Here is a 19030-nt window from a genome sequence, read left to right as displayed (position 1 = left end):
GTGATTTGGCGTTTAACTTTTTCGAAGCATCTCTCAGGCCAGCCTGACCTATGCCCATACCTAGAGCTATACTTTCCATAGCAATGCATAGGGGAGATCCAAATCCTGTTGCTAATGCATCAATTCCAACTCCCGTAGTGATAACATTGATACTGAGTAATCCATGATCACAATAGCAAACCCATGCATCTTGAACATTTTCGCGAGTCTGTCCCGCTCTTTGATTTTCATTAGCAGATACTGCTTCATCTCATCAATTTTTCTTAATATGTAGACCTGACTTTCGTTGTTGTCGTACTCAGGCGCGTTTGGTGATAAGGTAGGATTTAATTTAATACTATCATCCATACTCTTTTATTTTTTTCTATGAGTATTTGCATCGTTAGTCCTGTAAAGGCAACATTTTTTTCGTGGTGATACTGATCGGTCAGCATAAACTTGAGCCAATCCGTCGATCCTTTCAATGGAAGATTGGTCGGAGTGTCGAAATTCCATGTAAGCATATTTCCACAAGAGTTTAGCTCTTTGGTGGGGAGCAAAGCAAGAATGTTTGATTTTGTTCAATTAAGCAAGCAATCATCCTTATCTGACTGAAGGCCTATAAGACTTAATCTGTGATAAATATCGGTTATATAGTATACATCATAATCACCTATCGTATAGTACTTTACACCATCGGGTAGATCAGATACACCAATGAGTTCCTGAAGTGCTGTATCGATACCAACTAAAGCCTTACTCACACGATGCCTGCAATATCCATTATTCAATACAAATATCATGAGCTCTCTACTAGCCTGTTTATTGGTAATAGCTGCTAGATCCTCGATTTTCTACGGCCCTTTCACCATAAAGATCCGGGTATCGGGGTCATGAGATCCCGATTTCTCCTTCCAGATATTAAAGCAGAAATGATCAGCCGTGGCACGGCTGCTGATTGAAAATTCGTGATGTCTGAGATAATTTCAAAGACCAGATCCGTTGGTCTGGAGTATCCCATAAAATATTAACAATTGTTTAGTTTTTGTAATATCTAGTTAGCATCAAATCAGGTAAAAAATGGTTTTGCTGAAAGATTTGCTGTTTTTATATTAAGGGGTAATAATTTAAAGCTGCTTGTTGAAAAAAGCAGAATTTGTAGCTTAAAACTTTGCAGCGCAACAACACGTTATTATACTTACATTATACCCAGAAAATCTCTTCATTAGAAGTTTATTACAAAATACCCTTTTTTTTAATTTTATCCTTTATTATGCTGAATCATTCATTATATGGTTCTGTATTTTTACACATTTGCCAAACTGGTGATTATTCAGAAACAATATTAGATCTTTCTCTACAGTGATTGTCACGCATCGTTGATCACCGTTGTTTTTTTAAAAATAATACACAAGTTAAAGATCAAAATAGCAAATAAGCTATTAGTTGAATAGCACGACGAAAATATTTTTATTTTTAATACTGAACTTAGTAAACTAATTCATGAGTAAAGATAAAGAAAATAAAGATTTGTAAACAAAGCTGAAACCGCCATATTGCACGTTCGACTTGTTGTTGAAAGTTTCCGGTCTGTGTATTTATCAAATTTGGCGCCATCTCATCACAACAAACTTCATCGTTCGAAGTTGGATGTATGTTGTGAAAAAGCGAATTAAATTACGAAAAGAATATTATTATTGGTTGTATATGTTTATGTTGGATGTTTATAAAGTTCCAGGAAGTATTAAAGAAGGTTATAAAATGCTGGCACTACGATTGTATGTGAAATATTCTTGGTTCTCTTGAGATAAAGGTCTTATTTTTAATGTTTATTGGTAAGTACATCTCAAACTTGCTTCTTTTTTACCCACACAACCATAAAAACTTTGTAAAAATCTTGTTACGAAGGAAGATGGATATTTATTTATGAAACATAGTTATTTGTGTGTCGTTATAGTAGTTATTTTAGTAGATTTTGGGATTTAGACGTTCCTTAATATTTGCTACCTCGCCTAAAATTTATTTTGTGGCTGCCACAAAAAAGTTTTTTGTTTGCCTCTCCTTCAAAAGCGGTATCCTTAAATAGGTTCAACCAGCCGCCTTGAATATTAATTGATTTTAAAGAGATCCTCGTGCACTGCTCTAAGGGATCATTAAAAATTGTTGGGTTGTTGATATTAGTGATATACAATTGCTTCATATTTCTTATAAAAATATTTATTCATACAACCCAATTGCAAAGTATAAATCAAACAAGGGAGAATGGCCTCTGGGTATCACGAATCCGGAACATCACGAGCTGTATGTATCGACAGAGGCTCATATCCCTGTAGTATTCCCAGAGTTTAGCAAGTATCCCATCAAAATTCCAACAACTCACCCTAACGTTCCCGCTCGAGTTGGGTGACATGGGCAAAAATTGGATTATTGGAACAGCCAGGTAAATTTTGCAGCTCGTTGCACAACAACAGCACTAGGGATTTCTGTTAAACATATTACAAGATCTGTGCCCCTTATCGACTCCATATTTCAATTTCATGTCTACTATCACATGCGTCGTATACTTGGTCGAATAAAAGCGCCCATGCCTTTTAACGATGGGTTTAGTCAATACAAAAATCCTTATTCGACATCTGGATTTGCACAGGTGTATCGTGAATACGGTGCAGATCCCTATGGTCTGTATAAATTTAAAGCAGTATGCGCTTCAATAACCGATTCATGGTGTCCCCAAGTTGATGGAGATTAAGAATTTATCATGCCAACAAGCCAGGGCCTTAGAGCCAAAGGTCTGACAAAATTGAGTGAAGTGTTCGTGTCTAGTGGTCCTATTACTTGGATCGCAATCAGAAGCAAAAGCATCTTTACTAGGTTCGATGCAAACAAATACAGCGGGACAAATCCTGCTACAAAAGTTTGAAGGTATGATGCTCCTGTGAGAGAATGTAGGGCAAGATATAACACGTTTTCAAAAAGTGCTCCAATATGTTCGAAGCCCTGTTAATTTTGATGTTATGTCCAGCGTGTACATGTTTTCCTCGGATATGAATCTTCATCTAGATAACAACAAGACTGTACTAGTAACTACTGGAGTAGGTATTATTTTACTTTACATATGGCTTAAGTAATAAGAAAGGTTGTGTGTGATTTTTATTCACATACAACGTTATATTTACAATCGTTTGCCCTTACTCCCACCCATATAGCCCACAGCAAGAGCCACAGTGGTAGCTATTGCCATGCATAGATGTTTAGCAGCTATTTCAACAACTTTTGTGGCAACTCGAAAAAAGAAGGATTCAACCGTCCCTATGATTCAAGGAAGAGCTGCACCTGCTTTCCCTGCCAAGTATTTTAAAAATTTTCCCAACTTTCGAGCTGTTTTTGTAAAAATAATTTACTACCTCCAACGCTTCCTGCTGATGCGCCTGCTGCTCCACCACCTCCTATAACTGCAAGAACAATGGTAGATATCAACAATCCAACAGTGGAAACGATGCTTGGTACAGTGATCCCCTGGTCCTTGACAAAAATGTTAAGTTTTTCAAGCAGCGATGTGTCGTCCCCGTGATTTTCATCAGCGTGCTTTTAATTGCATTGAGTTGGCTGTGGATTTTGGATGATACGTCAGCGTACGCCACTTGCTTCCTTTTGATCCTGTAGCTTTTCAAGCGCTTTTTTAGCCTCTGCAATCTCATTATCCCAAATCCTTATCTGCTTTTTATTTCCTTCAGGAAATTCCTCCTCCTCCTTCTCCTCCATCCCTTCTTCATCCTCAAGGCTCTTTATCTGTCCTTGTTTTTCTCCAATATCACTATTTATAAGAACAAGTTTACTAACCAAGTTGTTCAAGGCCCCTTTCTGGGTTTGAAGTTGCAGATTAAGCCCTTTTTTTTCACGTTGTGAGAAGGTTTTATCGAAATTCTCTACGACCCACAAGTTTTTATCCTGAGCAGTCTGAACAGTCTGTGAGAGTATTTTATTTTCCATATCATATATGTTTCCGGCAGTCATAATGTCATCAACAGCATCACCAAGATTGTTCAGGGATCTACGAGCCTTGACTCTCTGAGCCATTGCAGCCTGAGCCATGACCTTGCTTCCCTTATTGGTTGTAGTATAGTCTCATACGCAGACCGGCATACGCCCCTTGCCTAGATCCGTCTCTATCATATTGATTTTAACAAATAAAAAACACAGTTTCCAAAAGAGCCAATCATTTGAAACTGGTGTTAGTGATTACCATCATATGATTTACACTATGGTAAAGTCAACATTTGTTCATATACCTCCTAAACAGGTTGTCTATCGTAGTTTCGAAAAATTCTCTGAAGACGCTTTTTCAAATGATCTTAAGGCAAGTCTTGTGACATCCCAAAGTGGAAATTTTACCTCTTTTAATGAAATGCTCTCAAATACTCTTAGCAGACATGCCCCCTACAAAAAGAGAATCATACGGGGAAATAATAAACCCCATATTAGTAAAAAACTGCGGAAAGACATAATGAAGCGTTCTCGACTAAAAAATATTTATAATAAAATAAGAAGCGTTAATGACTTTAACAAATATAAAAGTCAACGGAATTATGTACTAAATCTGAACACACTTTCAAAGAGACAGTTCTTTGAAAAGGTTGATCGTAATAAAACGAGCAGCAGTTCTATAGATTTCTGGTCAGCTTGTAAACCCTTTTTTAGCAACAAATGTATTTCAAATGAAGCTGTCTCTTTGATTGAAAATAATATTGTTGTTCAGAATGAAAAAGAAGTTGCAGATATTTTTAACGATTATTTCACGAACGTCTTCTCTAGGCATTGTCAAGTGGAAAAATGATTATGTTTGCACTGAGTTATATCAGATCCTAGATAAGTATTCAGATTACCCGAGCATTAACAACATCAAGGATTTATATAATGACGGATCTACTTTTAAATTCTCTAATATTCACCTATGGGAGACTTATCAAGTCATTATGAGTATGAATCCAAAAAAAACAACTAGTAGTCAAATTTCAACTAAAGTTCTCCAATCTGCTGCTAGGATTTGTAGTGTTCCTTTAACTGATTGCATTAACACGTGTATCTTAGAAGGCACTTTTCCAACGGAGCTAAAGTTAGCTAGTGTCATTCCTATTCATAAACAGGATGACACTACTTTAAAAGAAGTATAGGCCCATTAGCCTCCTTCCGACCTTATCAAAAGTTTTTAAAAAGCTCATCTCTCTTCAATTAAATGTTTTTTTCCAAAATAAATTTTCAAGTAATCTTTGTGGATTCCGAGCGAACTATAGTACACAGACAGCCCTGATAAACTTGCTCCATAAATGGCAATCTTGTCTTGATAAGTCTGGTAAAGTTGGTACTATTCTTAAGGACTTATCTAAAGCATTTCACTGTCTACCACATGAACTCCTAATTGCAAAATTAGCAGCACATGGTTTCAGTCAAAATAGCTTAAAACTTCTTAGGCATTATCTTAGTAACAGATTGCAGAGAGTGAAGATAGGGTCAGCTCACAGTATGTGGCTTGAGATCCTCCTAGGAGTGCCTCAAGGTTCAATATTAGGTCCTCTATTATTTAACATATTTATAAATGATTTATTTTCGTTCACGCAAAGGACAGAAGTTTGCAATTTTGCTGACGACAATACTCTGTACAGTTGTGCATCATCAATCGATTCTGTTTTTTCTGATCTAGAGGTAGATATGGAAAACTCATTGCGTTGGTTTAAAGCAAACCAACTAGTTGCTAACCCAGCGAAATTCAAATTATTCCTTCCTACAGTGTTAAATTATTAGGAATGCATATTGACAGGAAACTTAAATTTGATATACACATAAATACTATTTGTAATCAAGCTACCAAAAAGTTGCGATGCCTGCAACGTATTAGGAAATTTGTTACAGATCAACAAGCAATACGCCTATGTAATGCGTTTGTTTTATCAACTTTTAAGAATTGTCCACTTATATGGATGTACTGTAGCAAAACCTGTAATAATAAAGTTAATAGGGTTCACAAAAGAACATTAAGAACAGTAACTGGAGAGTATGAGTTTTCTCTGAGTGATATTCTTTTATCTACTGGCGGTGTTACAATACACACCGCAAAGTTAAATATTATGTTATCAGAAATTTACAATAGCTTGTTCGGATCAAATCCAGACTTAATAAAAAGTCTCTTTCAATACAAGAACACTTCTTACGCACTACGTAATTCGAGTGTACTGTGTCTTCCTGCAACTAAATCAGTACGTTTTGGAACAAACTCGTTGTTATTTAGAAGCTGTCAATTATGGAACTGGCTTCCTAAAAAAAAAAATAAAGTTATCTGGTTCTATTGAGGACTTCAAAAAATCGCTAGTATCTTGGACTGGACTAAAATGTTTATGTCCGCTTTGTAAATAATAGCCCTATTTATATTAGGACATATTATTAACTTTTATTTTTATTTTTATACTATAATTTTTGTTGGTTTTAATTAGTACCTTGTAACTATCTGGTTACCAACGTTAAAAAAATGTTTACTTACTTACTTACTTTGTGCAAAAGCTACCTTCCCCTATCGCTAGTTTTTCCCTTCATGGAGGAGTTGATTGGATTTATCTTTCTTATTCTTTCCTAGTTCAAATTCGGTGTAATATAGCTCATCTGGCTTCCCTAGTGTCTCCTCAAGATAAATATAAAAAGAGTAGATCTTCTTGCTTGGTCTTTTCCCTCTTACTACCTAACTTGTCGCCGCCCTGCATCCATCTTTCTTCCCGTGTTGGCGTTATCACTACAGGCTTGGCAAGGTCTGATGGCTTAATAAAATAACTATCATCATCATCGCCATCACGTGTAAATTCACCTTTATATCCTATATTATCAGCCATGTATTTTAAGAAAAAACAACTAATAATAAACTAGTAATGAATGATAGTGATATATTTGGAAAAAAATTGGAAAAACACTTGATCCGTATGCGGAATTAAAAGAAATGTTCGCATTTAAAGCGAACAAACAGCGTGTCAAGGTGAGTCACGTCCCATCGACAATCAATCAGAACGAGGATCTGTATGTCGATATTCCCAATAAGGGGCAAAATGATAGAATATTACCCGGAAGCCTTCGGTTATTATTTGACTTTGAGCTGACCGGGACCAATACGAAGCGTACCATAGTGAGCAATATCTGCAAGAATCTGGTACAGACCTTGAAAATCACACTCAATGGTAATGAAATTCAAAGTATCAACGACTACATCAAATCGAAATTTGAACGTGAAAACAATTTGATCCTAGAAGACATCAGCCCTAATGATGGTACTATCAGCGCTTTGCAAGTGAAAGCTAGCGATCATGTGGAGAATGTCGAGGAGAAGGCGATTGCTGCGAATACGTTCTGTATGCCACTTGGAAAATTTTTTGAATTAATCAGAGACCTACCCTTTTATCAACCTGGATTACACAATAGGATCCAATTCGCTCTCCATTTTGCTAAATATGAAGATGTTATTAAAGATTGAGGTGTAGCGGCTTCAGGGTATACGGCAGCCAAAACCGCAGATGCTACATACAAGATCAGTAACATTGCACACGAATTTGATAAATTCAACCACAATGGGCTCGCACGTAGTCTAGTATCACGATACAGTAAGTTTGCACTACCATTTGAGAGAGTCCTTTGCAACAAGGTGATCAACATGAAGAATGAGGATACTAGCTAAATGTACGGCTTGATGCACCCGCCAAAAGTTTTAAAGGTGTTCTATTACTGTTCGTAGACCCATCGAAAGTTAAATCGTACTCCGGCGCTAACAAAATATTTTACAACCCCAAGATTGAAGAAATCTCAATCACTGTGGAGGGTTTACCTAATGAGCTTTACTCTCATGCAATGCTTGGAAAAGATCAATATGAATAAATTGTGAACCTATTTGGTGGCCACAATTCCACGGTAACAATAGGTCAATTCCTGACTGAACGATTTGCCTTTTTTGTCGATCTGCGATCAAGTCCCGATAATAGTCTTCGTGGCAGTGGTCGATATCTTCAACAATTAAGTGATGGTATCACCTTACATATGACAAACAAAGCCAATGGGGCGGGGAATATCAGATGTTATGTGTATTTACTGAGTGTTGCTCAATTGAACCTCCTGGGCGCTTTCACAGCGCACAGTATTAAAGTCACTTTCAATTAAATGGCTCTAGATATAGTGAAAGAGCCCCGGGTATATTTTCAGGCCTGATAAGTTGTGGAAAAACACAACTCGTTCTAAACCTTTCTAAGAATACAAGAAACATTTTCATAACATAATCATCCTCTTCCCGACTATACGATGGAACTCCACGTACCTCGAGAGATCCTCGCTTTGGCAAGATGATTACGTGTTCTTGATTAATCCTATGGATCAGCTCTTTGAATGGATTAAAAATTATCGTGCCTCGTAGCTGGTGAGGAATCACTGTTATCGATAACTGTATAGCGGACAAAAATCTCGTCGAGGCTGGGATCCATCCTTTTTTGACTGCTATTTCCCGACTTTCCCTTATCCTGCGGACGGCTGCCCTATTCCTAAAAACTTCTTACTTGCCAAAGCATTCCCTAGTGTGAACCCAATATCTACCAGGGTCTCGTATAACATGTCAATTATCTCCTTCTCGTACGGTGAAACGTTTGTCATTTTATTATATAAGGTTCATTTTAAAAAAAACTTTTTTTCAACAGGAGGTGTTTGCTCCGACGGTTGTTGCTGCTGCTGATGATGATTTTTCAAAAATTTGTACCAAACGCCAAACAACCCTCCTATTACAATAATACCAACTGCTGCGATTCCTCCTAACATAGCGTTAGAACTTGATGAACTATTTGGTACAGTACTTGATAATAAACTGTCTCCAGAAGAGTGCTTAAGTTCTTCTTTCCTTTTTGTCATCAGTGCGGCTAGTTTGTGACCTTGCGCCACTCTACCTAGATTCTTTACTGTTTTTGTTATTATCATTACTGTCGCTCTTTTATTTTATAGAGGATGACCTCTATAAAAGTTTAATTATAAATCATAGAGCCCTCTGTCTCATACACAGATTTCGACTTCTTTGCACCTAAGTATAACTCACAAGCATGGGCTGGACACCTAGCCGCAGGCGGAGCTAGTACGATTTTTTGATTCACATCAGCACCATCGCTCAGCCATGTATCAAAGTTTTGCGTGAACCCATATCGAATCCTAGACTTGAAGTGTGCCATGCTTTGAGCATATATTTCATGTAAGCCTTGAGTTATTTATGACATACTATCACCCATCTTTTTCTTCTTCTTGATCTTCTCCGTTTTCTGTTTTTTTTTTTTTTTGAAAAACTGAGTATGATTCACGGTGTGTGCAGCAACAAGAAGAGGTGCTAGAAATTTACCGAAGGTAGAGTTCACCAGGATATCCAAATCAGCCATACTATCCGTGATAACTGGTCTTCCTCGATGGCTTTAAATTTTCAGCACTATTGAACCGAAAAAAATTACCTACAATATTGTATACATGCTAATTGCATGAGAAGACAGTGCCTTAGCAGTTTTTTCACCTTTTTCATGGATCTCTTGTTGAACATGTTCAGAATAAACATTTCTGATCGCGTCGTCTTTTCCTTGTCAACGAAGCCTTCAGTACATTTCTTCGGTACAAGAATGCTTTGCCTTTGCGTATGGCATCGTTCAAAGCTTGACGTTTGTCCACTACTTTTTCAAGTTGTTTTGCGGGAGTTTAAAAAACATCAAATAGTTTAGTAAGTTGCGACATTCTGTTTATTAAACATCGAAACCGTAAAAAAATACGGCATAATTATCGCAATACATAAACAAATCTCCATTTATTAGAGGTTTGTTTGATCAACCGCGCTAGACTACAATCTGTTCAAATACTTAGAGATATATCGATGACCTTGCGTTTGGTTATCCGTAACCCACATGGGCTGCATGTTGATATAGTGCAGTCTTGCAATTTGTTCTTCTTCACCTGGATATTCTCCATTCTCTTCGTATTTTATCGGAATTTTGTGGTCAAATTCCGACTGACCTCTATTCCCCCAGTTTATACCGCCTGTAAATCGGGCCTGGATGTGCTTCATGAATGTTACAATATCATATTCAACATATTCTTGGGATGACATCTCCGTATCATAATTTAGGGCATTGCGTTCTTTCTCCCTAGAATAAGAATATGTAGATAACCAGGGCGATCGCATATGGGACATTGCTGTCGTCGTTTTTTGTGCGGGCATTTGGTACGTTCTGTTGATGCTTTGACGTCAACCAAGCACTTAATGCACAGCTGATAATCCTAGCTTACTTTCCTCATAAGTTATCGTCCCCTGGTTATGTACCCGGAAACCTATGTTTTTCGCAGTATCTAGATGTCCTTTCAACGCGTTCATGTACCTTGACCAAGTCATGACATTCTGCTTCTTTGACATCCCTTTGCAAGAAAACTTTGTACTCTTTTATCTTCCACAAAATTTGCAGTCAATTATTAATTAATTATTCTAAAACCTATAAATTCAGGCTTAAGCAGACTTCCTGTCCTGTTTGAGTAATCATCCATCACCAGCCAGCTTTCCACATCTTTGTCGTACTCCTCTAACAGCTCAGGACACACGATTTCGCGTAATTCTTCTCCAGCGATAGCGAAATAGGCAGAGTCTGTATCCATATAGATGTACTCGACGTCTCTACGATTTACGTATTTATCCAGAAAGTCATAGTAAAATTCAAGCATGCATAGCTTGGCTAGTACACAGCGATACCACATTGGTAGGCTCTGTCAATGCTGCACTTGCGTTTGCCTTTTCTGATATCGTACGCATATGTATCGGCTTCACGTCTTCGAAATATGGAGATCCCATCGCTTGATCAATCCTCTTTTTATCTCTTGTAAACATTGTGTTTGCATGACCTCCTAGATCTTCGATCATTTTACCATAAAATGAATTACCCTTCAGTTTTGCTGTATCTCCAGTACTAAGCTGATCTGGATTTTTATCAGATCCCTATGAGCATCCGCAGTGTCCTTAGGAAACCAATCAAATGTCTTACCTCGCTTATATTTTAAATATTGGTGGATCGCTGTCACTATCAAACCATGAGCTAGGTACCATTTCAACAGAGTATAGAGCAGGATCTTTTCAGCTTTCATCACACCCAACAGCTTACGTGTACCAGGAATACGTTTACGGCCTGTAGATTTTAAATAATCGTGCATGTGCTCCGGGATGGCTTCATCGGATAATTCTTTCACCACAAATAGAGGGGAAATCTCGGAAAATTTATCATACAGCTCCGCAGGCACCTCAATGTCAAATTGGGCAAACACAAAAAGAAGCCTGCTTGCACATTTCGTGTTAGTTTTTCAACGTTTTCCAGCGATCTAGGCTCAGCAATCTTGAGCAATTTTTCCTTACCCCAAGGGAAGTCACATATCAATGTGGTAGGATACAACATGTTCTCATCTAACCCCAAGATTGTTTGGCACTGTTTGGCGCCCTTGTATACATGTGATCGTAATACCACGTTAGTGGAACCTACAAAATACGATTGCTGGACATCCTACCATCCCTGTTTGTAACAGCTCGTAAGCCTCATTCTTCGTACATTTTTCACATGTTTTCTGCACTTCCTTATAATCCTTACAATTCTTGCTGTACCAGTCTTTACATTTTTGTTTGCATGGTTGGCCTGGTGCATAGAGCTCTGTCATAGGATTTAATTTTAGGGTCCTATTCAACACATAATGCATCAATACACCACGGATACTACATCCTTCAAAATATCGATATCATCCCCGTAATATTGACGTCTTGTCTTATCACCTTCTCCGATGAAGGGTTCAACGTCACCCATGTTATGCTCGTGTAACCAGTTCATCATCGTCACACAACCTCAATTATCGAATTCTGATCAGAAGGCTTCATATTCTGCAACGGATAGTGCGTTTTTACCGCTTAATCAGCAATAAAAATCATCGTGCGCGACAGGTCCAGCATGGTTCAACTTATCATAACTCGTTAACTACTCGTACAGCAACATGAGCTTTACTCTATTAAATTCGAAATTTGCGCACACGTGGACGTATTAGAAGGTGCTAGAAGCGCAACTTTCTACCTAACCTGCGCATATAAATAGCAGCATTTCTGCAGTCTACCGGTTCTGACCCAACCTTATTTCAATATTACGTGGATTGGTCAGTATCCGTTTAAATATAGTCTCTTGTAAAAAGAATAATTCGAAGTTCTATACTTTAAAATTTTTAATATAGGTGACATGCGGCGCCATCTTTGTTACTTCTTTCGAAAAGGCCATATCTAAAAATCTCGTTACTTTTGACACTTTTGGTCAGTTTTACTGAAAGTAGACTGAATTTCGTACAAGAACAAGTCGATTTAAAACAGACCTTCCTCCGTACAACCCACTAAACATGTAAATTACTTTTTGGCAAAAAAATCCACGACTTTCTCGCTGTTGTCTTTTCGAAGCCACAAGAAAGGGAATAAATGTTTGACTTTGATGCTGTTAGTATTCCAAATTGTACGATTTGAAACTTCCATGAAACAAGTTTAAGGCCTTGTTTAAGTGCGTTAAAGCGAAAAGATGGTTTTAGTGAATGAGATTTATATTTTTGGGGTTATATGGAAATGATTTTTTTTGTCTTTTTATTTTAAGTTTTTGTTGTACCATTTTAATAATAGATTCACAAACTAGATAGTATGTCTCCATATAAAGCCCACTTGAGATATGCTGTATGTCAGCGAAATTATCGGGCTCCTCATGTTGAACAGTTTATCCACAAGTGAAGTAATAAAAGTCATTGAATTTAAATCGTTGATTACGAGGATATTTTTAGATCGGTACATCAATTTTGGATTCAATCAAATTTTGAAAAAAATGAAGAAAAAGTTCGAATACATATGGCGATATTATTTAGAAAACAAAGTTCAAATAGATGCGATATATTGTAATCTACGATTTCAAGTTTGTTTGACGTCATCATCAAACTTGTCAATTCTTATTTCGAGACCATGTAGAAGTTTATGCACGAAACACTCACATTTTTTTCAAGAAGTGTATCAAATGGCATATCAGTTAAAAGGACACATACCAGTAGAATTAGCCAATTTACCCGATATTGGAAACAAGTCAATTTGCTCATTACTTTTGGAAAAAGACGCAACACACGTTGAACGTTGTCAGCTCCCTCGTAAGTATACATGTTGCAGGTGTCAGTTTCATAATATAAGAGATGCAATTTGTGATTTGTAGCATATGTGCGGTATCAACAAACGTTTTTCAGTGTCTTATGGTAAACTAAAGTTTAGTTTATTAGTTTTGACTTTTAGGAGAAAAGGCCTAGAACTTGGACCGTAGGGCTTTGATATAATTAATTAATTAGTCTCATGCTTAGAAAATTTTTGTTTAATTTAAAAAAAAAATATTCAGACACATCTCCGAAATAATAAATTCTTAATTGTAGGAGATTCAAAGTAGGGGGGAGTATATGAAATGGACATAATTTTACTGCTCATTGTGTAACTTACTTAGCAGAACTTCTTACAATAAACAAAATGATGCTGGAAAAAGTCAGCTTTGTGAATATTAAAGGGGAAGTTAAATTACATTTAGATATTGGATCCTGGTTAATAAAATTGTGAAACATATAACTAAATTTCTGAATGTTGTGTTTTTGTTATAAACCAGCTTCTGTTCTACCACGAATATCTGTTTTTTCTTAACAGAGCGCGTGTTTTACCCATGTTCCAGGACTGAACAGCAATAAGAACGCTAATGTATTTCTAAATAATAAAATCGTGCACAGTCTTCTGCTGTTATAATTATTATTCAAAGTATTTAAGCTTATCTGGGATACATATGATTAAGAATAACAACAGTGATAACTTACTACACCTCGAAAAACCATGCAACCAAACTAAATGAAACTGAAAAAGTTCAAGTAAAATTGAGTGAGGTCAGTTAAGTTGAAAAAGAAATCTTTTTAGAAATATATTTTCTTGTATACACATGAATAGCTAAGCTTTCCTCCTTCTAAAGTGCGTTTATTGTTGAATAATCTTTATAACTCTTCGAAAATGCTAATTAAAAATAGCGGAGCGATGTATACAAACGACGATCCATATTGAGAATGATAAAGTCTTTATTTAGTCAGCAATTTCGTCAAAACCATTGTAACTGTAGTATCAATTTGCGTATGGAACATATTCATGAAAAATGATCTTTAAAAAAAAATAACTTTACGAAGTTACCTTTCGACACAGTCAGATATGCAGGATATAAAGTTAGTGTACTGAAGAGTAAATTAAAGGTTTAGGGGACATTTTTACATTTTTCGTTCATTAAACAAAGCAGGATTGGGGCGTGATATCCCACTTGCGCTACCATTTTGTTTTTTATAAAAGCAGGGAGGATTCCTAGAAAATTCCTGTGTGATTGTTGTGATGGTGGTAACGCGCAGTGTCTTGCTAAGAAATTTGGAAACATTCTCTAAAATAAACAAATGAGTTATTCTTTGCGTAGCTAATCGCATGTTACCTTTAATGAAAGAACCGATTAGTTAAAATAAGCAGTGTTCTTTTCACAGGAACAAATTTCTAAGCATTTTAACGTCCTTAACCGCGCCTAATCCAGCTTTCTTTATTTTCAAAAGGGGTCGTGTTTATCATTTACATTTTCAAGGAGACTTTAACTTTTCCCTCATGAAAAACAACTACGTGTTTTGAAGTTGTTGACGTTCGTTCTATGAAATGTCAAAATTATTGCGGTAACTTTCCCCTTAATGATAAATATATTATTCCCTTTTTGTTTTTAGAAATTTCACGAAGAACTGTTACGAAGGAAAGGGAATAGGCTATATTGGCAACATTAATGTTACCTTCTCTGGCAAATCTTGTCAACCATGGAACATAAATCCTTATCTTTCACTTGACAATTATCCAACATTAGAGAAAAATTTTTGCAGAGATCCACAAGGCTACCTATCAAAGCCTTGGTGTTACACCGACAAGCATATGCAACACTGGGAGTACTGTGATGTAGACAACTGCTTCCACGAGAAAAGCACTTCTACAAAAATTGGTATTCTAACTTCATTTTTCTTTTCTGAAAATTTATTTGACGTCATCGTAAGTTTTAAAAGTCTTCAGTATACATTCAATTACATAGGCTACGCACAATAAGTAGCTACGCATTTAATACATAAGACAATTTGTTCAGATTATGGTAAATAACTTCTTGTAGACTTGATGACAAGGAATATTTGGAAAATCCTTATACCAACTGGATTATTCATAGTGGCGTTACCGGTGACTTATTTTGTAAGGAAAAGCAGGAAAGTTCGTCAAAAGAGCCATGGTAAGTCATTAACAAACAAAGAGAAAAAACATCATCACCGAATTCTATTTGCTGATAATTATTACGGCAATAATTTCATTTGCTTAAGACACTTGGCCTTACGGGTGTATAGAGTTGGTAAAGAAGCATTGCTTTAGAAACTTTATAATTTTACCTTGAAAGGGTAAATAAAGCCAATATTGATTAGTGCATTAATAAACCTTGGCTTAATTCGCAAGTTAAATTTTGTCAGCTTATAAGGGCGGCAATAGAACCTTGTTAAGGTGTGCTTTAAACACGTGTTACCTGCATAATTTCAACGAATCGATAATTAACACTTTTTGGCATAAAATATAAATATGTGAGAATAAAAGATCTTGCCGCTTCATTAATCTTTATTTTGTATGTTTCAATACTTGTGGTTCTTTATGTCACGCAAAGAGAAACTACAAACTATATGTACATTTATCATACGGTTAGAGTTTTTTTTAGCACTGATTGGCTGATCTACACCAAATATATTTTTTGTTTTCTACCGAAAAGCAAGTGCAATATTTCGATTCCACAGTGCAAAAGGGTGATATTTTTTCCTGATTAGTTAAAAACTCGCTGAGCAAAGTTAAAAAAAAGAATTGTTGGTAAATTTGTTCCATAATTTTCTCCTCATAAAAAATAAAAATAATTTTTATAAAACAACCTAAAAATCATATGTATTTTTTTTAAAAAAAACACTTTTTCTAAACATTTAAAATGCACAAGTTTTTTGTAACAGTGTTACATTATTGTCACTTTTTTTTCTAATTCTTGGATATTTCACTTGCTGAAAGGCTCATGAAATATGTAAACGAGAACATAGAAAATTCGATATTTTTCTCCGCACTATGCGATATCTACTACAAGTATAAACAGAAAATCATTAAGACAAAGTAAAACGACAAAGTATTAAACAACTTTTAACCTCCTCTGTTTTTGTATTTAGAAAGTGCCTATGCTGAAATTAATATTAACGACAAGGAACAAATAGCAAAGCTAGTATTACAACACTAAATTTAACACGTCGCATGGAATGAACGGTAACAAGGTAGATAAAAGATAAGATTTTTGCATATACATGACGACGCCCACCCAAGGATTTAGTTAATGGAAAATGTGCAAAAATATAAACAAATGTGTGAGAATATTGCAGACCTGAAGACTATATCATGCTACGCCATCAAAGATCACTACATACATGTCACAAAATATATTCCAAAAAATTAGCTAAACCAATATAGCTGAATGATTGATACATGCGTAGACACACTTTCAAATATTGCCATCTCACTCTTTCATTCTTGGCTAGCATGTTGCTTGATATTTGTGGTATAATTTGTAAACTTTTTTAACAGTTTAGTTTTATACCTTTTGTATACTAAATAAAATTTATAATTTTTGTCTTCATAATAATGGCCGTCGTCTGTCTGTGCATTCAAACGCGTTGTTGATATTTCTTGATCTTTCCGCGTTTCATAGAAACCTCACTATTGATTAAAACAAATTTAATAAATTAGTACATTTCCCTAATTAATTCATTTTAATATAAAAAACTGAGCCAAAATGAATGAATCAAGTGATTAAAATAAACTCCTGTGATCCCAATCGTCAAGTCCGCTCATAAAACACAAGTGCAACATTTCAATCGACCTGTTCACAATCTACCCTTACTCATTTTCAGCTTGTGTTTACTTTTGCCTTTTCTCCTTTTGCGACTAGCCAAGTATATATATGATAATATTTTTTTTGAACAATTATTTATTCTTTATTTATAGTTTATTTATATTATCCTTACTTTCAAGGCCATTTATCGTTTTCTCTGCTTTTTGTCTAGTTACAATTTAGGTTGATTCCATATATCGTTTCTTAATTTCTCGTCGATTCGAGCGTTTCAATTTCTTTCAAGCCTTTTCAGTTTTTCTCATCGCGGTTTTCTTTTTTATTTAATGTATATAAAAAAATTTATTTTTTGAACACTTATTTATTCTTAATCTATAATTTTTTTCATTTTTATATTTCATTTTAGGGAGAAGAACAATTTTGTACAAAATTGAACCCAAATAAATGTTAATAATAATAATAATAATAATAATAATAGTTTTACTGACTTGCTTTTTCCGCCAATGCTCATGTTACGATAACCATTTTGGTTTAAAAGTGATTTTGCTGGCTTCATAGGTCTCCCTTTGACCTTTTTTTCTTCTATCTACTTTGTAACTAAAGGAATATTTATTTTTTGTATATGTCACATGCTTAGATAAATATATTATTACCTTTAAATCTTAAACCAATTTTAGGATTAAAGCTATGCAGAGAGATTTCAAGGCAGCATCCTGCTTTAACTAGCTGTAGCTATCCATACTTATTTCTATCCTTTTAACGTTCTTATTCAGTTTGGTATGATGTTATTTATTTTCATTTTAGAGTTGTAGCAATCTAACTTCCTCTTTAACTACCTCTGGCAATAAAGTGAAAGTAGTAAAATGCTGTTTGACTACAACAAAGTTCTAAATCAATAGTCCTTTATTCTAAGTGCAGTCAGGTATCTTATATTACTGCCATGAAAACTTATTCTACAAAATAAAACTACAAAGTGATTTTCTTATTAGTCTTATACAAATGTGCAGCATGGTGTATATACTTGTGTACTCAGTGCTCAGCCGGGTTTCACAATTATTTATTAAACTTTTGCTCAAAATTATTCTACAAAATAAAATAATATTTACTGACTGTTTTCGCTATGATGGGGTAACAATGGGTTATAAACTGTGTTTCCGCTAAATTTGCTGTAAAGTTATTTTTGTACAAATATTTTACACCTAAAACACCGACATACTGCATACATGTACTAAAGTACTCCACCTGGATGCGTGGCACAGTTCACGTGTTTTATTTGGCGTTTAACTGGACGTTCAAAGCTGGTTCTCACAGCTACTTGTGGCTTAGCCCGTCTTCCGACTAGTCTTTATAATAGTAGCCGTTGTCTGTCTGTTCACAGATTAAAATAGTACTGGAGAATTAATGGATTCTTTGATCTTACCACAATGAGTTTTACGTTAAAGGGAAAGTATCCTCAAAAATGTGAATTTTATTTTTGACTACGTATTTGTATTTAAACTTATAAAATCAGAAGAATAATACATAAACACAAGAATTTATTTCTTAATACCTATATTCCCTGTTCATATCTTCGTAAAAACTTCGTTATTGAAAAAAGCGCGTTAAAATTAAAAAAGGCTGGGTTCTAATTTGAATATGACGTTATATAGTTCAAACTATTGCGCTAGCTAGACAAGGCCCTATGTTGGTGCTTATAATTCAATAGACCTTCGAATAAGAAACAAAAATGCATTATAGTTCCTTGACCGGTGACAAAAAAAACACAATTCCAGACATTTACTTAAGTTCAAACCATGAAGACGAAATTATACAAAATATATCCGAAATATTCTATGCAACTGCATCTTTGATATTCACTGAAGAAGGCCCGGAAAGCAACAATGATGAAGGGATTAAAAAATAGAACACCGAAGATGCGTTCTAATGAAGAAATACAATAGTAAGATGTGCTCTCAATGAGTGTTTGTCAACAGGGGGTTAATTTTAAATTTCCTATTTTAGGAAAAACATGTATTACAAATTTGATGGGT

General features: G+C 35.4%; 1 protein-coding gene across 1 annotated transcript in view; it reads left to right on the top strand.

The window, feature by feature from the left end:
* LOC130623534 (uncharacterized) overlaps positions 1-17849 on the top strand; it is a 34417-nt gene extending 16568 nt beyond the window's left edge. The window contains exons 8-11 of the mRNA XM_057439023.1: positions 12850-13203; positions 14827-15092; positions 15255-15368; positions 16327-17849. Coding sequence (XP_057295006.1) covers positions 12850-13203; positions 14827-14864 — 392 coding nt within the window. The 3' untranslated portion in view covers positions 14865-15092; positions 15255-15368; positions 16327-17849. The remainder of the gene's footprint in view (positions 1-12849; positions 13204-14826; positions 15093-15254; positions 15369-16326) is intronic.
* The last annotated feature ends 1181 nt before the right edge of the window (positions 17850-19030 follow it).

The sequence above is a fragment of the Hydractinia symbiolongicarpus genome, chromosome 13 (genome assembly GCF_029227915.1).
Source record: "Hydractinia symbiolongicarpus strain clone_291-10 chromosome 13, HSymV2.1, whole genome shotgun sequence".
NCBI lineage: Eukaryota > Metazoa > Cnidaria > Hydrozoa > Anthoathecata > Hydractiniidae > Hydractinia > Hydractinia symbiolongicarpus.
Note: the sequence above shows the minus strand (reverse complement) of the source record. Positions and strands in the feature narration are given on the sequence as shown.